Source organism: Echinops telfairi, unplaced genomic scaffold (assembly GCF_000313985.2).
Source record: "Echinops telfairi isolate 266 unplaced genomic scaffold, ASM31398v2 ScPeMD7_7457;HRSCAF=8495, whole genome shotgun sequence".
In the NCBI taxonomy this organism is placed as follows: Eukaryota; Metazoa; Chordata; class Mammalia; order Afrosoricida; family Tenrecidae; genus Echinops; species Echinops telfairi.
The window spans coordinates 8,501,591-8,517,545 of NW_022111357.1; the positions used below are offsets into that span (position 1 = coordinate 8,501,591).

The 15,955-nt window shown below is 39.3% G+C and overlaps 1 protein-coding gene across 3 annotated transcripts in view; it reads left to right on the forward strand.

Moving 5' to 3' along the window:
• Positions 1-15,955, forward strand: part of KIAA0319L (KIAA0319 like) — a 133,113-nt gene that overhangs the window by 56,392 nt on the left and 60,766 nt on the right. For all 3 annotated transcript variants that reach the window (XM_045298891.1, XM_045298892.1, XM_045298890.1), the window contains exon 3: positions 377-909. In XM_045298891.1, coding sequence (XP_045154826.1) covers positions 377-909 — 533 coding nt within the window. The remainder of the gene's footprint in view (positions 1-376; positions 910-15,955) is intronic.

Below are 15,955 nucleotides of genomic sequence, written 5' to 3' on the forward strand. Positions count from 1 at the left end.
GACCACCCCTCACCAACCATAAAATTATTTTTGTTGCTATTTCATAACTGTAATTTTGCTACTGTTATGAATCAGGCAATCCCTGTGAAGGGTTGTTCGGCCCCCAAAGGGGTCGCGACCCCCAGGTTGAGAACCACTGGACTCATTAAGAAGAGGAACCAGTGGCAAATGTGAAACAATACTTAGACAAGCTAAAATGTCTTGAGCCAAAGGGCTTTCTTTTTTGCTTTCTCTGTTCCATTCACTAGAAAGCTTTCCCACCTTCTTTAAAAACTAGACTTCAAAATAGACTCAAATGTTAGCATTCAGGGCTCCTTGAGTAGCAGTCGACTCTGTTGTGATTTCATCTTAAAATGTTTTCATTCTTTGTTTTTAGATGCCAGTGAGAGCAGGTGCCAGCAGGGGAAGACACAATTTGGAGTTGGCCTGAGATCTGGGGGAGAAAATCACCTCCGGCTTCTTGAAGGAACCCCCACTCTCCAGTCATGTCGGGCTGCCTGCTGTCAGGACTCTGCCTGCCATGTTTTTTGGTGGCTAGAAGGGATTTGCATTCAGGCTAACTGCAGCAGGCCCCAGAGCTGCCGGGCTTTTAGGACAGACTCTTCCAATTCTATGCTGGTGTTTTTAAAACCATTTCAAACCGAACATGGCTTGGGCTTTCCACCTGAAGATGATGTACCACATCTTCTGGGGCTAGGTTGGAGCAGGTCATCTTGGAGGAGGCAGAGCCCACCCAGAGCACCATTCACACCTGCTGTATCTTCCAGTGTCCAGCAGAGCTTAATCAGGAAGCTTCAGAAGAGAGATAGTTCCATTGAAGAAGTAGTTACCACACCTGTAGTCACACAGCATTTCATAAAGAATGACTCCAAGGAAGTAGGTGATCTGATTACCAGTGACTCTGAAGAGGTAAGCATGTTATGAAAAAGGAGCAGAGGAGCTGTGAAATCTGCTCCCAACTTTTGGCACACAGAGCATTGAAGCTCATGTGGCATGTGCAGTGCTCCAAGGCCGTGGGATATATGCATAAAGCATCCTGGTGTTCTGTTATTTGGTGCTGCATAGAGGGGCAAGGGTAATTTGACCTTAGAGATACTGACTCCTTGCAAGTTTGGCTATTGTTTGGTAACAGCAGAAAACAACTCATTATTTAGTCTAAGCTGGTTCTTGGCTACAGGTAAGTGCAGTTATGTGGGTGTTAGTCTCCACCAACAGTTCTGCAGTGTTTTCTGCCAGATTGCAAAACACTTGATTGATGTGGTTGCAGTTAAATTCTCCTCCTCCACCCCATTTCCCCCTTGTAAACACATCCTTAACAGGTAGTTCTATTCCAGTCCAAATTAACCCTGCTTCCTAGTTCTGCAGATTAAGACATGACCTGCTGAGCTGAGGAGCTGGATGTGGTCATTAGTCAGTAGGTCTCTGGGGTGAATTCTCTCCAAGCTGTGTATGCACAGAGTCGCCACCAGTAGAGTTTATTCTGTTTCTTCTGCTTCTTCATTGTTGATCTTCCTAGGAGAATGATGAAAAGGAGTGGCTCGCTCTGTGCTCAGTCTCCCTTGATTGCTGCGACTTATTTTTGTATTTGCTTTGTCCTAGTTGTCTCTATAGAGTTGAAGCCAGAGTGGGGAGGCTCTTAATATGCCAGTCACGGTGTGTGCTAATCATTGTACTGTGTCATTTTGTTTAATTTTCATAACAATATTTCTAAGTAGTTATAATAAACCCTGGTTTCCTGATGAGGAAACTGAGGCCCAAAGAGGTTAATTAGCCTGTGATCTTGCAGCTAACAAATAGCATAATTAGAATTGTAACTCAGATTTAATATTGAGAGAGAAAAAACGTCTAGCAGTGCAAAGTTAGAGTTATAAGTTTTAAGGCACCTTGGTGGCTCAGTGGGGGTTAGACAATAGGTTGCTTACTAAAACCAAAAGAGTCTAGCCCACCAGCTCCTCGTCAGAAGATAGATAAGGCAGTCTGCTGCCACCAAGATCAGTAATCTCAGAAACCCTGTGGAGCAGCTCTACTCTATTCTATGGAGTTTGTTTGTTTTTCTGTTTCTTTTGTTTTCTCCCAAGACCAGTTTATTGGGAGCTAATAGAGATACATCATTCCATAGTTCAATCACATCAAGCAGTGTTGTACAGTTCTATCACAATCAGTTTCAGAACATTCCTTCCCTTCTTGGACTCCTTGATATGAGCTCCCCTTTACACAAACTCGCCCCCCTCTCCCCGCAGTGGTTCTCAACCTTTCTAATGCCGTGACCCTTTAATACAGTTCCTCATGTTGTGGTGACCCCCAAACATAAAATTATCTTCATTGCTACTTCATAACTGTAATTTTGCTACTGTCATGAATCATAATGTAAATATTTGATATGCAGGATGTATTTTCATTGTTACAAATTGAATATAATTAAAGCATAGAGATTCATCACAAAAACAATATGTAATTATATATTGTGAAATAGTTATTTCTAATTACAAATAAATGAAAATTTGTCTTGAAGCATGGTGTAGCATGGGTAACAGTCTTAATATAACAACAGTAAACTACATTGCTACATTTTGCAACAGTATGCTTAAAAAGCCAACATCAGTGCGAAGGTTGAGATAGCTTCTTTCTCACCAGATCAGAAATTCTCGGGGCAGTCTTTGCAAGAGCACAAGGAAGATCATCTTCCACAACAAGTCTACTTCTGTATTTAGACGTGATAACCAACAAGCTGGAAAACCCTGTTTCACAAAGATATGTTGTTGCAAATGGAAGAAGAAGGTGCAACACAGTCTCAGACAGAACAGGATGTGACTGCAAACACTTGATCCAGAATTTTGTAACTGGGATTGTAGAGAAATCAGTTCTCACTGCATCACTGTTAATAAGTTCAATGAACTCCTCTTGTGCTGTCTCAGGAACATCTCCAACTTTGACTGGGAATGGGCTTCTGGCAAGTGCACATGGAGTGTTAGGTAGATTTGGAAAGTACGATGAAATTTCGTCTGCAAGCATGTGCAAATGTTCTTTCACAGAAATTATCATCATAATCCTTTTGTCTGATTCAGTGTCATGTTCCTCAAAGAAAGCAGATAAGGTAGGCAACATGTAAATTTTATTTTCCGATGATCTTAGGCAACCCCTGTGAAAGGATCGTTCGACCCTCAAAGGGGTCTTGACCCACAGGTTGAGAACCCCTGATTTAAAGAAACCTATTATTAATGTTGGAGCCCTGGTGGTGTAGTGACTATGAGTTGGGCTGCCAACTGCAAGGTCAGTAGTTCGAAACCACCAGTCACTTCTTGGGTGTAAGATGGAGCTTTCTACCTTTAAAGACTTGCAGTCTTGGAAACCCACAGGGGCAGTTCTACTCTGTCCTATAGGGCCTCTATGAGTTGGCATTGACCCTGTGGCAGTGAGTTTGGTTTTGGTTTGCTATTATTAGTGTCAGGTCTCTAAGAGCTTGAGATATAAAGGTAAACCAAACATAATCCTGCTCTCAGGAAGTTTACTGTCTAGTGGGGACTCAGTGATGATTGCAGTAATAGATTAATATACACACTACTTTAGAAACACAAAAGAGAAAATGATCCACTTGAGCATGCAGGTAGTGTGTATGTGTAAGAGATGTGTAGGATTGTAGTAGGTAGTTGTGTCAGCAAATATTTATTGAGCATCTACTATGTTCACATTATTATAATAAGCTAGGCACTAGGGTTATTCTAATAAATAGATAAACTGATTTTTGCCTTAATGGAGCTTATACTCGGGGAAGGTCAGCATACATTAAAATTTTAAATGTTAAATACTTTTAAGCATGATGCAGGGTATGAGAGGATGAGTACAGGAAGTTGTGAGAACCTAAAGTAAATACTAAACACAAGTAAAGTCTAAGGGGAAATAAAGTTTAAAAGAGGGAAAGTTTAAATTGAGATTGAAGCTCAAGTAGAAATTAGAAGACACGGGAAAATTATTTCAGACAAAGAAAAGATTCAGAGTTGTCTGGAGTGTCAAGTAATTGAGAGTGGTTTTGATGAGCAAACAGCAAGAGTGCTAGTGAAAAAATGACCTTGAGAGCTATGAAGAGACTTGAGGTCTTAAGATACTGATCTTTGTCTTTATTTTAAGATTAGTGGGATGTCATTTAAGAGTTTTAAGCAAGGAATTACAATCATATATAACTGTATTGAGTAGACTGGGGGGAAGACTGTACGTTGAGAGATTAAGTAGGAGGCTATTGCAGTGGTTCGGGAAAGAGAACAATTGAGCTTGAGAAGGAGGTTATAGATGCAAGAAAGGGGATAGATAATAATGCCTTAGCGTGTGACTCTTAAACTTTAACATGCATCAGAATCACCTACAGGTCTTGTTAAAAAACAGATTACTGGGCTCCAACTCCAGAGTTTCTAATTTAGTAGGTCTGTAATGAGGCCTAAAAATTTGCATTTTTAACAGGTTCTTGAATAATGCTGATGCTACTGACTGGGGACCACACTTTGAGAACCTCTGCTTTATAAGGTGGGGAGGGTGGTGGTTAAACTCTATAGCACAGAACACAAGATCAGCTGTAGACAGGAGAGACATCTCTTTTATTGTGCTAGGAAGGAAAGGAAGGTACTTTAGATACGTACAGCTAAAGTAGTTTTATAGATTCAGTAGAAGGAAGTTGTGGTAGTTCTAATTCCATTACTGTCTCCAGAGAAGTAGGAGAATAGATCATCTGCTGAGAGTAGAAGCAGAGGTAGATGGGGTGGGTAGATTTGGGAGAATAGTACAAGCCTGAGATAACTGTTATAAGAAATACTCATTGCTGTTAAGTAGATTCAGACTCATCACAGCGTCTTAGGACAGAATAGAACTGCTCCTTAGGATTTCCGAGGCTGTAAATATTTAGGGAGAGCAGATAATCTCATCTTTCTTCCAAGAAGTCACTGGTGGGACTGAACTGCCAGCCTTTTGGCTAGCAGTCCAACACTTGGCACACTAGGGTTCCATTTATTCTAAATCATAGGAGATGTCAAATGCAAAAAGGAAATATGAGGGTGCTTTAAAAAATTCATAGAAAAATGGAGTGAAGATATAATAGAACTTTACAATTCTTTTTGAAGAACTCTTTGAAGCTCTCTCATAGGAGGATTTCTGGGTAACACCGAAGATGAATACCATGAGTTTATAACAGTAGTACTGATATTTAGAGTTCTTTTAATGGATTGCATCAGACTCTCATCTAGGTAAAGTTGTATCTCATCCTAATGTTATAGTTGATTAGCTGCTCATAAAAGACCCCTTTATAGAATTGATTACATTGTGTTAGGTTACATCACGAGGGATACTAAGTCTTAATTGCCAAAACACTGAGAATTCAGCCCAGTCAAGTTAACACAAAATCTATCACAGTTGTGAACTTGGCACCTCTACAAGTCTCCCTAAACTATATATAATCTCTAAATAAAGATATTTATAAAGTCATCCTTGCTCTTTACATGATACAGCTAACATGCATGTAACTGAAAATAAACTATCCCCATCTACAACTTATATTTTATAAGTGAACGAACAAAAATAAGGGGAAAAACTCATAATAACACAGCCCTCATTTCTACACCTGATCACATGGCTGTAGCTAGTATTTAGAACTAGCTTCTTCCACCACTCATTCTGTATTCTTTTTGTCTCAGCAAGCACTTGGTTGTTCTTTGTTTGGTAGGTGACCCAAACCTTCATTACTGAAAGGTCTGGGCTATTAATAGCCATGTCAGAATTGATTTGCTGTAGTTTACCAATTTTTTAAAATTACAGAGCGTAATAGTACTAAGAGACATCCTAAGGAATCTCCTGCATTCCAGATGTTTGTCTCCCTTATGTAATATCACTTCAATTTCCCCGAGTAATCAGGATCAGGTACACCAGTCGGTGCAGTAACTCCTTTCTTTGCTTGTTGATTCTGACACAGGCCAGGAGTGTCCACATTCTTAACTTCCAGTTGAATGGAATCAGTGTTATATTTCCAGGTGGAAGTATTCCTCCCTTTGGAATTAAGACTTCCAGACCTAATGAACATAATAGGTCTCAGTGAAAAATGTGGGTGGTCACTACAAGTAATAGTGAGTGGTGTCACTTCAGCTTCTTTCCTTGGTTCCTGGATTCATGAATCATGGCTGTTGGAGAAACAGCACCATGTATTATACCCTAGTTTAGAGAATATAGGCCTCTTGAAGAAAACTGCCCTAATTCTGCAAGGTTTTATCACCTATCTGGCACTATAATTGTGTCTTTAGAAGACAACTTAATTATTCTATCAAGGTAGCTGTTTCAGGATGATAGGGAGCTTTCCAAGACCAGAGGATTCCATGAGTATGGGTCCATGCCTTATTCCATTTGCTTTGAAGTGAGTCCCTTGATCTACGGCAATGCTATATGGAATACCGTGCCACTAGGAAAGATATTTTCTAAGTCTACAGATGGTGTTTTTGACAGAAGCATTATATACAGGGCAGGCAAATCTGTATCCAGAGTAAATGTCTACTCCAATAAGAATAAAATATTGCCCTTTACAGGAAGGAAATGCCCTAATGTAATTAACCTACTACCAGTTTGCTGATTGGTGTCCATGAGGAATGGTCTCATTTCTCAGATTCAGTGATGGTCTCTGATGTTGGCAGATTGGGTACTCAGCAGTAGTAGGAGCCAAGTCGTCTTGGTGAGAGGAGTCCTGACTCAGAAAGCTGTGGAGACTTATGAATCCAAGATTCACAGAAAGAAGATAGTTTTTGTGGCTAAAGAGATGACTGAATCCTGGGTTAGCAGGTTAGGCTTCTGGCTGCAGAGGTGTGTGAATGCAAAGTTAGCAGGTCAGATACTGGTTGCTGACAAATGGCAGGCCATTGGCTCAAATGGCAGACTGTTTGCTCAAGGCCAAAGAACCAGAGATTGATGAACCAGATAACAAAATACAGACCCAGGAAAAAGCAAGTAAGCTTTTCCACAGCATCCACTTACATTGGAAGCAGGTCATACCCCTGAGGAAACATTTTTTTCTATTGGGCTTTTCATCAGGGCTGTGATCTAAGTAAGCATGGTGTATTCCACCCCAATCTTACAATGCATTAGGTACTCATAGCAGATCTTTTTTTTTTTTTTTTCTTTTTAACATTTTATTAGGGGCTCATACAACTGTTATCCCAATCCATACACACATCAATTGTGTAAAGCGCATTTGTACAAATGTTTCTCAAAACATTTTCTCTCCATTTAAACCCCCGACATTAGGTCCTCATTTTTCCCCTCCCTCCCCACTCCCCCCTCCCGCATGAGCTCTTGATAGTTTATAAATGGGTATTTTGTCATATCTTGCCCTGTCCGACGTCTCCCTTCATCCACTTTTCGGTTGTCTGTCCCCCAGGGAGGAGGTCACACACAGTTCCATGTAATCGGTTCCCTCTTTCCTACCCATTCTCCCTTTACCCTCCCTGTTTTGCCACTCACACCACTGGTCCTATAGGGCTCATCCATCCTGGATTCCCTTTATTTTCAGTTCCTATCTGTACCAGTGTACCTCCTCTGGTCTAGCCAGTCTTGCAAGATAGGATTCAAGTCATGGTAGTGGGAGCGGGGAGGAAACCTTTAGGAACTAGAGGAAAGTTGTATTTCTCATCATTGTTACATCACACCCTGACTGGCTCATCTCCTCCCCGAGACCCCTCTGCAAGGGGATCTCCAGTGGCCTACTAGTGGGCTTTGGATCTCCACTCCGCACTCCCCCCATCATTCACTATGGTAAGATTTTTTCATAGCAGATCTTTTTTATGGAGTTGATTACATTGTATTAGTTCACATCATGAGGAATTACTAGCTATTAATTGATAAACCCCAAAACAGCATATGGGCATTGAGAGTCTTTGATCATGATGATCATAGCAACAATAACTAATATTTTCTTATTTTGTGCCAGGTATTATTCTGAACTCTTTACATATATTAACTCCTGTGGCCCAGTCAACTTGTCACCAAACCTAGCCATGAATAGGCTATTATTATGCAAATATGGAAGAGGATTACTGAGGTAGAGAAGAAATTTACTCATTTGAAATGGGTTGAAAGAATTCAGTGACCTCAAAGAACATACTAAATGAATTATCTACGTGGGTGTTTTCTTGGACTTGTCTATCTTGAAAGAAGTGTAGTCTTTGGACATGTTATCAGGAAAGACCAGTTCCAGGAGAAAGACATTATGATTAGTAAAGTAGGAATAGAAGAAGACTCTCAATGAAATGGATTGACAATAGGGGCTGCAACAATGCATCAAGCTTAGCAACAATTGTAAGGATGGTGCAGGATCAGACAGTGTTTCATTCTGTTTTGCATAAGATCACTAAGAGTCAGAACTAACCAGATGGTACCCAACAAAAACAATAACGTATGGGCATTGAATCTTTGGTGGTTGTGATCATCATCTTATCAGCAGTAGCTAATGTTAACTCTGTACATATATTACCTCTCTTAAATCTTTACAACAAACTCTCTAACGTACTATTACTATCCCTACTGTTAAGTGAAGGGACTCAGGAACAGAAAGGTTCAGGAATATAGCTAAGGGAACACAGCTAGTATATGATAGAACCTATGTATTTTGTTTCTATCCACCTCTTACTCATCAGGCTTAGGTTGAAGAGATTTTGAGAACTACACGTCAAAATTAGTTGAAGGATGACCTATGTAATTAGAGTTATAGCATGGCAAGATGGCAGAGGGAAGAGCTTATTATAAGAAGGTTGACGAATAATGGCTTGAAAAGAGCATTAGGGGAGGGGTAGTGAAGAAAGTAGCAACCACCTTTAAGCCAGAAGTATGGGCCAGCTTCAGGGGCACGTACCTGTCCAGTTGTGTTACTGTCCTAATATTCTTAAGTTTTGAAAAAAGTACCCTGCATTTTCTTTTTACATTGGCCCTAGAAATTATGTAACTCATCTTTCAGAGGTACAGAGAACAATATGTGGCATGATAGAAATAGGATACTTTTGGCTCATAGAGTAGAAGCTCCAGATAATTTAGAAATTTTGGGAGAAAGAAAAGAAGGTTGGGTCACAGAAAAAATAAAGATCATTATAGGAATTAACAGTTCTAGTTATGGTAAATGTATAACAACTGGTTTTCTTCCCTCAACCCCCCCCCAAACAAACAAACAAACAAAAAACAAGAGTAAGTCCTAAATTTTAGAATTTGCCAGTTTCCTATCCTTACCAACTCAGGTTAATGTGGAGTTACTGGAAGCAGAATTGGGACTGATAAACATAATCGTCTTTTGTAAGCTGGTGTGAGCTGGCTCCAGTATACTACAGGATCACCATAAGCAATGAAATGAGAATTGAACCAGTAAAATCTGGAAGATAGTGAAACTAAAACTCAAGTCTCACAGATTTCAGGTATTCCAAGGGAAGGAAGGAAGATCTTCGGATTGTGTTGTCTGGGGAGTTCTTGTTTACTGGCAGTAAGCAGTAACAATCAATTGCTCTTAGTGAACATGATCTCAAGAGCTTTATAGGCTCACTTGGAGAATGGGTGGACACAGTGGGAGTAACACTGAACTCTAAGCCCCGGGAATGGGAGTGGGTCTTTGTTGCAGGTCGGACTGCACAGAGATAATGCTGTTTGACCTAATATGTTGAGAACTGCAAGCATTGCTACAGAATGAAACAAAATGGATCCTCTCTTCAGATCCAGATATATTTCATTCTATTTGTCATGTTTTGGTGCTTGGTTCTTATTCTGAAAGCCAGAGGAAGCTCTGGAAGGATGGTAAAATCATCTTATGCACTCAAGAGTAGTTAAGTACTCAGCATTTCTTGTAGAAGAAGATTCAGAGTTCAAACTTCTGTTTAATGAACTAGGGAAATTAAGAGAAATGCATGCAGTGCAGATCTTCTAATTAGGAAGGGCTGGCTCACAGCACTAGTTTCTAGTTTGTCCTGTTTGCACTAAGATAGGTCAGGCAACTCTGCATCCCAAATGGAAGAAACTATCATAAATTGCTCTCGTCTTGCCTGAAATCTCTGCTGAGCTGCAAAGGCATTGGGTTGTCAGAATACATTTTTCATTCTTAAAGAAGGGTACATATATTGTATCCAAGAACAAGTACTGTGAACTTTTTGCAGTTTCAAAAGTGGAAAGGAGTGTCACTAATCTATTCTCCTTTCTCAACATAAAGAGGAAGACGTTTATTCTGCTTGACTTAAGCACTACATTCTTTTTTACACTGTAAACCTCTATTGTTTGTATGACAACAAAGGCTACTTGATTGGATACTGGAATTTACACTGATTAGTTCTACTTCTGTAAAGATTTACCGTCTCAGAAACTCACAGGGTAGACCTACTCTGCCCTCTAGGGTTGATATGAGTTGGAATCAACTCAATGGCAGTAAGTTTGGTTTTGGCTTTTGAAGTCATCCAGTGGCAATTAATAACTGTCAGTCTTGCTTTGTGAAAGGGAAAGAGTGCTCTCTCTGAGCACAGGAAACCCTAGGTTCAGTAGGTATGCTCATGTATGTGAACATGTGCACTCGCTCTTCTATGCCAGGAAATTTGGAAGATAGCTACTTGGCCAACTGACTAGAAGCGGTCCATATTTGTGCCCATTCCCGAGAAAGAAGAATGATGAAAAAACCATGGACTGCTAAAAGGACAAACCGATCTGTCTTGGAAGAAGTATGGCCAGAGTGCCCTAGGCAAGGATGGCAAGACTTTGTCTTACATACTTCCGACATATTCAGGAGAGACTAATCCCTAGAGAAGGACATCATCCTTGGTACAGTGGAGGGGCAGCAAAAAAGAGGAAGGCCTTCCAGGAGATATATTGACACCATGGATACTGCAATGGGCTCAGGCATAAGAACAATTGTAAATAAGACACAGGGGAGGACCATAGAGTGGTCAGTTCTGTTTGTGGGTATCCACTCAGTGGCACCTAGCACCACCAATATATGTAAGGTTTGACTTTAGGAAGACTGAGGTGTCTCTTCCAATTTTACCACCCACCCATTTCCAATCAATTATCATACCATTTCAACCCCTAGTAAGCCAGTGCCTTTCTGTGAAACACTTGACTGAAAGGATAAATGGACCAATCAAGTGGACACCTCACCCGCTGGCTTTGTTTTACCAAAAACTTCTGTGTTGATTCCACGTAAAGCCTGCATGTACTCATTTACTTCATATTAGAAGACGTGATTTGTTGGCAGCAACAGAAAAATCTAAACCCACAGCTATCAGTTCAATTCTGACTCATTGCATGACCCTATAGAACAGACTAGAAATGCTCTGTTGGGTTTCTGAGCCTGTAAAGCAGAAACCCAAACAAGTTCTGTTTCCCTTGAAAGGTTTTTTGGTTTTGTTTTATTTTTTTGGTGGGAGTCTTGTTAATTTTCAGGATGTTTTTGTTTGCTTGTTCTTTCCCCCCTCCCCTGTTTTAAATGTTTTCTTCTTAGACATGTAGTTTTTGTCAAGGGTTCATTTGTTCTTTTGAATAGTACCTACCCAATCCTACAGTACCGAGTTCTAGGTTCTCAATTTCAGGTATCTGAGCAACAGATAGGCCGAAAATATTCACAGGATTTTTTTTAGTTCCAGGCTAAAGGACTTCTGCCTTTGGTGATTTGTGTTGGATCTATCATTACCACCTATATGCCTATATTCACTGAGTGCGTACTACTCTAATCACATAAGTAGTTTATTGCATCAAGAGAAAAAGGGTACCACCAATGGATAATCCCACCAAACCAAACCCACTGCTATCAAGTCAATTTTGACTTCTAGTGATCCTACGGGACAAAGTAGAACTGCCCCACAGGGTTTCCAAGACTGTAACTCTTTACAGGAGCAGATAAACTAATGTTTCTCCTGTGGAACAGCTGATAGATTAGCAGCCCACTGCTTAACCCAGGGTATTACTAGAGCTCCTTACAAATGGCTAATAAGTGGCCACAAAATACTGATAGTTGTATTGTTTGTTTGATAAAACCATTCAAAATTGATCATTAAAAATCTTTTGAAAATTTTATGTGACCCCTCCAAGAGACACCTGGATTCCGTAATTAAATTATTGCTCTTAAACTTTCTTTCTAGTAATTCTCAAGAAAATAAAAATAAAAATTGGGTAGCTTATTATATGTGTATGATGTAAATACCTGCAATTTTAGTAACCCTTTTTCAAAATATTAGTTTCAACAATGCCTTTTCCTTATTATTTTTTCCCTTAAGTCTACTGTTTTTTACCCTATGAAATGATTTTGAGTGTGAGAATGTATTTATTGGATATTTTATAAGCTAACTTATGAAGCAAGAGACAGTAGGCCTTTTGTTCAGTAACCTATCTCTGCTAATTGACAGAACTCAAACTATGAGGGAAAAAGTCTCAAAACCAACCAGCCTTTAGTTAACCCGCCATGTTGCCATCCTGCCCTACTCCCCTTCAAGGATGGCCTGAGTCTTTCTAAGGGGATTCTGAGAAGACATAGCTTTGTAACTATTACAAGGATAACTACAATGTTCTCCAACCTCAGTTATTGAGAATTGGGCCGAAGGGTATTTTTAAGCCCACTGGCTTTGCTATTGTGTAGCCTCGTGTCTTAGCAGGAAGCTGGATATAGGAAGACACTGCCTTCTGGTAGGGATTTTAGTAGTTATAGTGGTAGGTCTTTGCTTTCTAATAAAGATTAAAGAGATACTTGGGTAGCATGTATCTTACCAAGGCATGCCCCCGCATGGACTGTGGTGTTAACAACCAGGATAAATGGGAGCATCCTGTGGGTGCCCTGTAGGAATAGATAGTGATGGAGGCTTTTGTTTTGGTATCTTAAATTACTATCTTTTTTTTTTAAACATTTTATTAGGGGCTCATACAACTGTTATCGCAATCCATACACACATCAATTGTGTAAAGCGCATTTATACATCATTCTCAAAACATTTTCTCTCCACTTAAACCCCTGACATTAGGTCCTCATTTTTCTCCTCCCTCCCCACTCCTCCATCCCTCATGAGCCCTTGAGAGTTTATAAATGGGTATTTTGTCATATCTTGCCCTGTCCGACGTCTCCCTTCACCCACTTTTTGGTTGTCTGTCCCCCAGGGAGGAGGTCACATATACTTCCTTGTAATTGGTTCCCTAAATTACTATCTTAATTACTGGAGCTGGCTTATTTAATTTGGAAATGATAGCCCCAGAGCTAGGAGCAAGGGAGAAGGAGAAAGATGAGGAAGGAAAAAGAAAATGAAAGAGATGTGGATTGAAACCCTTCATTATTCTCAATAGGTGTCTTTGAAGAAAAAACAGTTATATCCACCAGAGGAATGATTTTTATGATTTGTGGTTTGTTCAGAATTGTCAGTTTCTCTGAATTATGTGAAGTGCTAGAGAAATCTGCCTAAGAAACTTTCACTCAAATCTTTGTCTGCCTTCCTGACCCTATAACATCCCCTAAGAAAATTTAGTGCTATTTCTTAGTTTCTGAAGTAAAAAGATTTGTTCTGTATCTCATTTTCCTGATTTTTTAAAGCTACAAAATAGTAAATAAGCTTTGGAAATTAAAATATCTCTGCCTAACTTTAAAATATTCATACTTCAACCTAGTAATTCTATTTCTGGGTCTTTATTCTAAAACTAATTCCTAAATAAAGAAAGGCTTTACCTGCAATAATGAGATGCTATTATTGAATAGAAAAGTGGAAGCAGTCTTTCTAATAAGGCAAAAGTAGACCATTGTGCAGCTGCTAAAAATACATTTTTGGGTGCATAAATGGCTCTTTTGTTACTCCCTTCTACTTCACTATAGCCACACTGAATGTTTACTCATCTGTAGACACCATTAATTTAAAGGACAGTTTTATTCTAATGTAGTTGGCATATCATAAATAAAGCACACAATTTTTAAGTATGTAATTGTTTAAGCTTTGCATATGTATATACCCACAAAACCATCACCGCAAAAAAGTTGAGAATATTCACCTCCCTAAAAGTTTCCTCCTACCACTGTATAGTCCTTCCCACCCTTAGCCCTACTTTGACTAGAATTGGTGTCAGCTCTTCTCTGAAGAGTAGAATTTACTAGTGAAGCCACCTGGATCCAGACGTTTTTGTTGGAAGTTTTTTAATGACCTGTTCATTTTTTTCTTTCATTAATGGGTCTATTTCAGGTTTTTGACTGTAGTCCATGTTAATTTAGGATAGATAATAATATGTTTCTAGAAATTTGTCCATTTCATCTAGATTTTCAAAAATATTTGGAGTATAATTCTTCGTAGTATTTTCTTTATTGTTTCTTTTCTTCTGGTGTTTATTGGCTTATTTTACTGCCCTAAATCTAATTTTTAGAGCTATTTTGTTAAGGTGTCGTTCTTAGTTCTTTTTGATATTTGTATTTATTGCAACAAATTGTCCTCCAAGCACTGCTTTTTCTGTGTCCTACAGGTTTTGGTATGTTGTGTTTTCATTCTGGTTTAATTTAAGAAAAAAAAAATTAATTTCTTCCATTACCCAGTAGTTTTTAGCCAGGTGTTATTCAACTTCCATATTTTTGTGTTTTTCCCCTTGATCGTCTTATTGATTTCAAATTTTATTGTAATCTGAGGTGATGCTTTGTAATATCTCATTATTTTTCACTTTATTGAGGCTTGTTCTGTAGCCTAATATATGGTCTCTTCTGGAGAACGTTCCTTGTATTCTGGTAAAGAATGTATATGACACTGTTGTGTGGTGGAGTATGGTATATGAGGGGGTACCCCCAAAGAAAACAACAGAATTTCCCCCCTTCCCTTTCTCAAAACTATGTATACAATTTTTTTTCAAAACAACCTTTTCACCTTCAAAGTATTCTCCATTACACTTAGTACATTTATCAAATCTATGATTCCATTCTTGGAAACATTTTTCAAACTCATCTGTTTGGATGGCTAACAGCACTGCCTTTGTTTTTTCCTTTACCTCTTCCATGTTGTCATACCATTGTCTGTCTGTCTTTTTTTTTTATAGACACTTTTTCCCATCATTTTATTGGGGGCTTGTACAACTCTTATCACAATCCATCCATCCATCCATTGTGTCAAGCACAGTTGTACATTCGTTGCCATCATCATTCTCAAAACATTTGCTTTCTACTTGAACCCCTTGCATACCATTGTCTTTCATGTCCCTCTTCTATCGCACAAACAAAACAAAAAAAATCACAAGGAGTGAGTTCAGGTGATTAAGGTGCATGGGGCAAGAGAGGCATGCTGTTTTCTGCCAAAAATTGGTGCACGGAGATGGCTGTGTGAGCAGGTGCATTTTTGTGGTGGCAAAACCAGTCCCCCGTCTGCCACAATTCAGGCCTTTTTGTCACAAACTGTGACACAATCTTTTCAGAACCTCTAAAATTTAAATAGAAAGCGCTATTAACAGTCTGAGCTGGTGGAACGAACTCCAAATGCACAATGTTGACATTTTCGTCCTTTTGGGGAAGTTGATGGATGTCTAGAACAACGTTTGTCATCAATTGACATTTTACCTTTTTTGGAAACAAGAAAACTACTTGAGTTTTTCCCATAGTGCTGTCCTTGTAAGCTGTGTTCAACATCCCAACAGTTTGTGGCATTTTTCCTGAGCAGGAAACAAAACTTCACAGCCAAACGCTGTTCTCTTAAATTGCCACCACAAAAACAAGGTTTGAGTGAAACTGCTTTTATAAAAAAATTCTCTGTGAACAGAGAGAACCTTCCCAGGCGATGCCCCCAGGTGCACTAACTCAGAGTGAGTTGCGCAATACTAGCCTCTCTGGAAAATACATACAGCGAACCCTCGTTTATCGCAGTTAATCGGTTCTAGACCCTACCATGATAAATGAAATTCCGCGAAGTAGGATTCCTTATTTGTAAATCAAATATTTTCGTAGTTAGAGCATAGAGGACATGAAAAAACACCCTTTAGT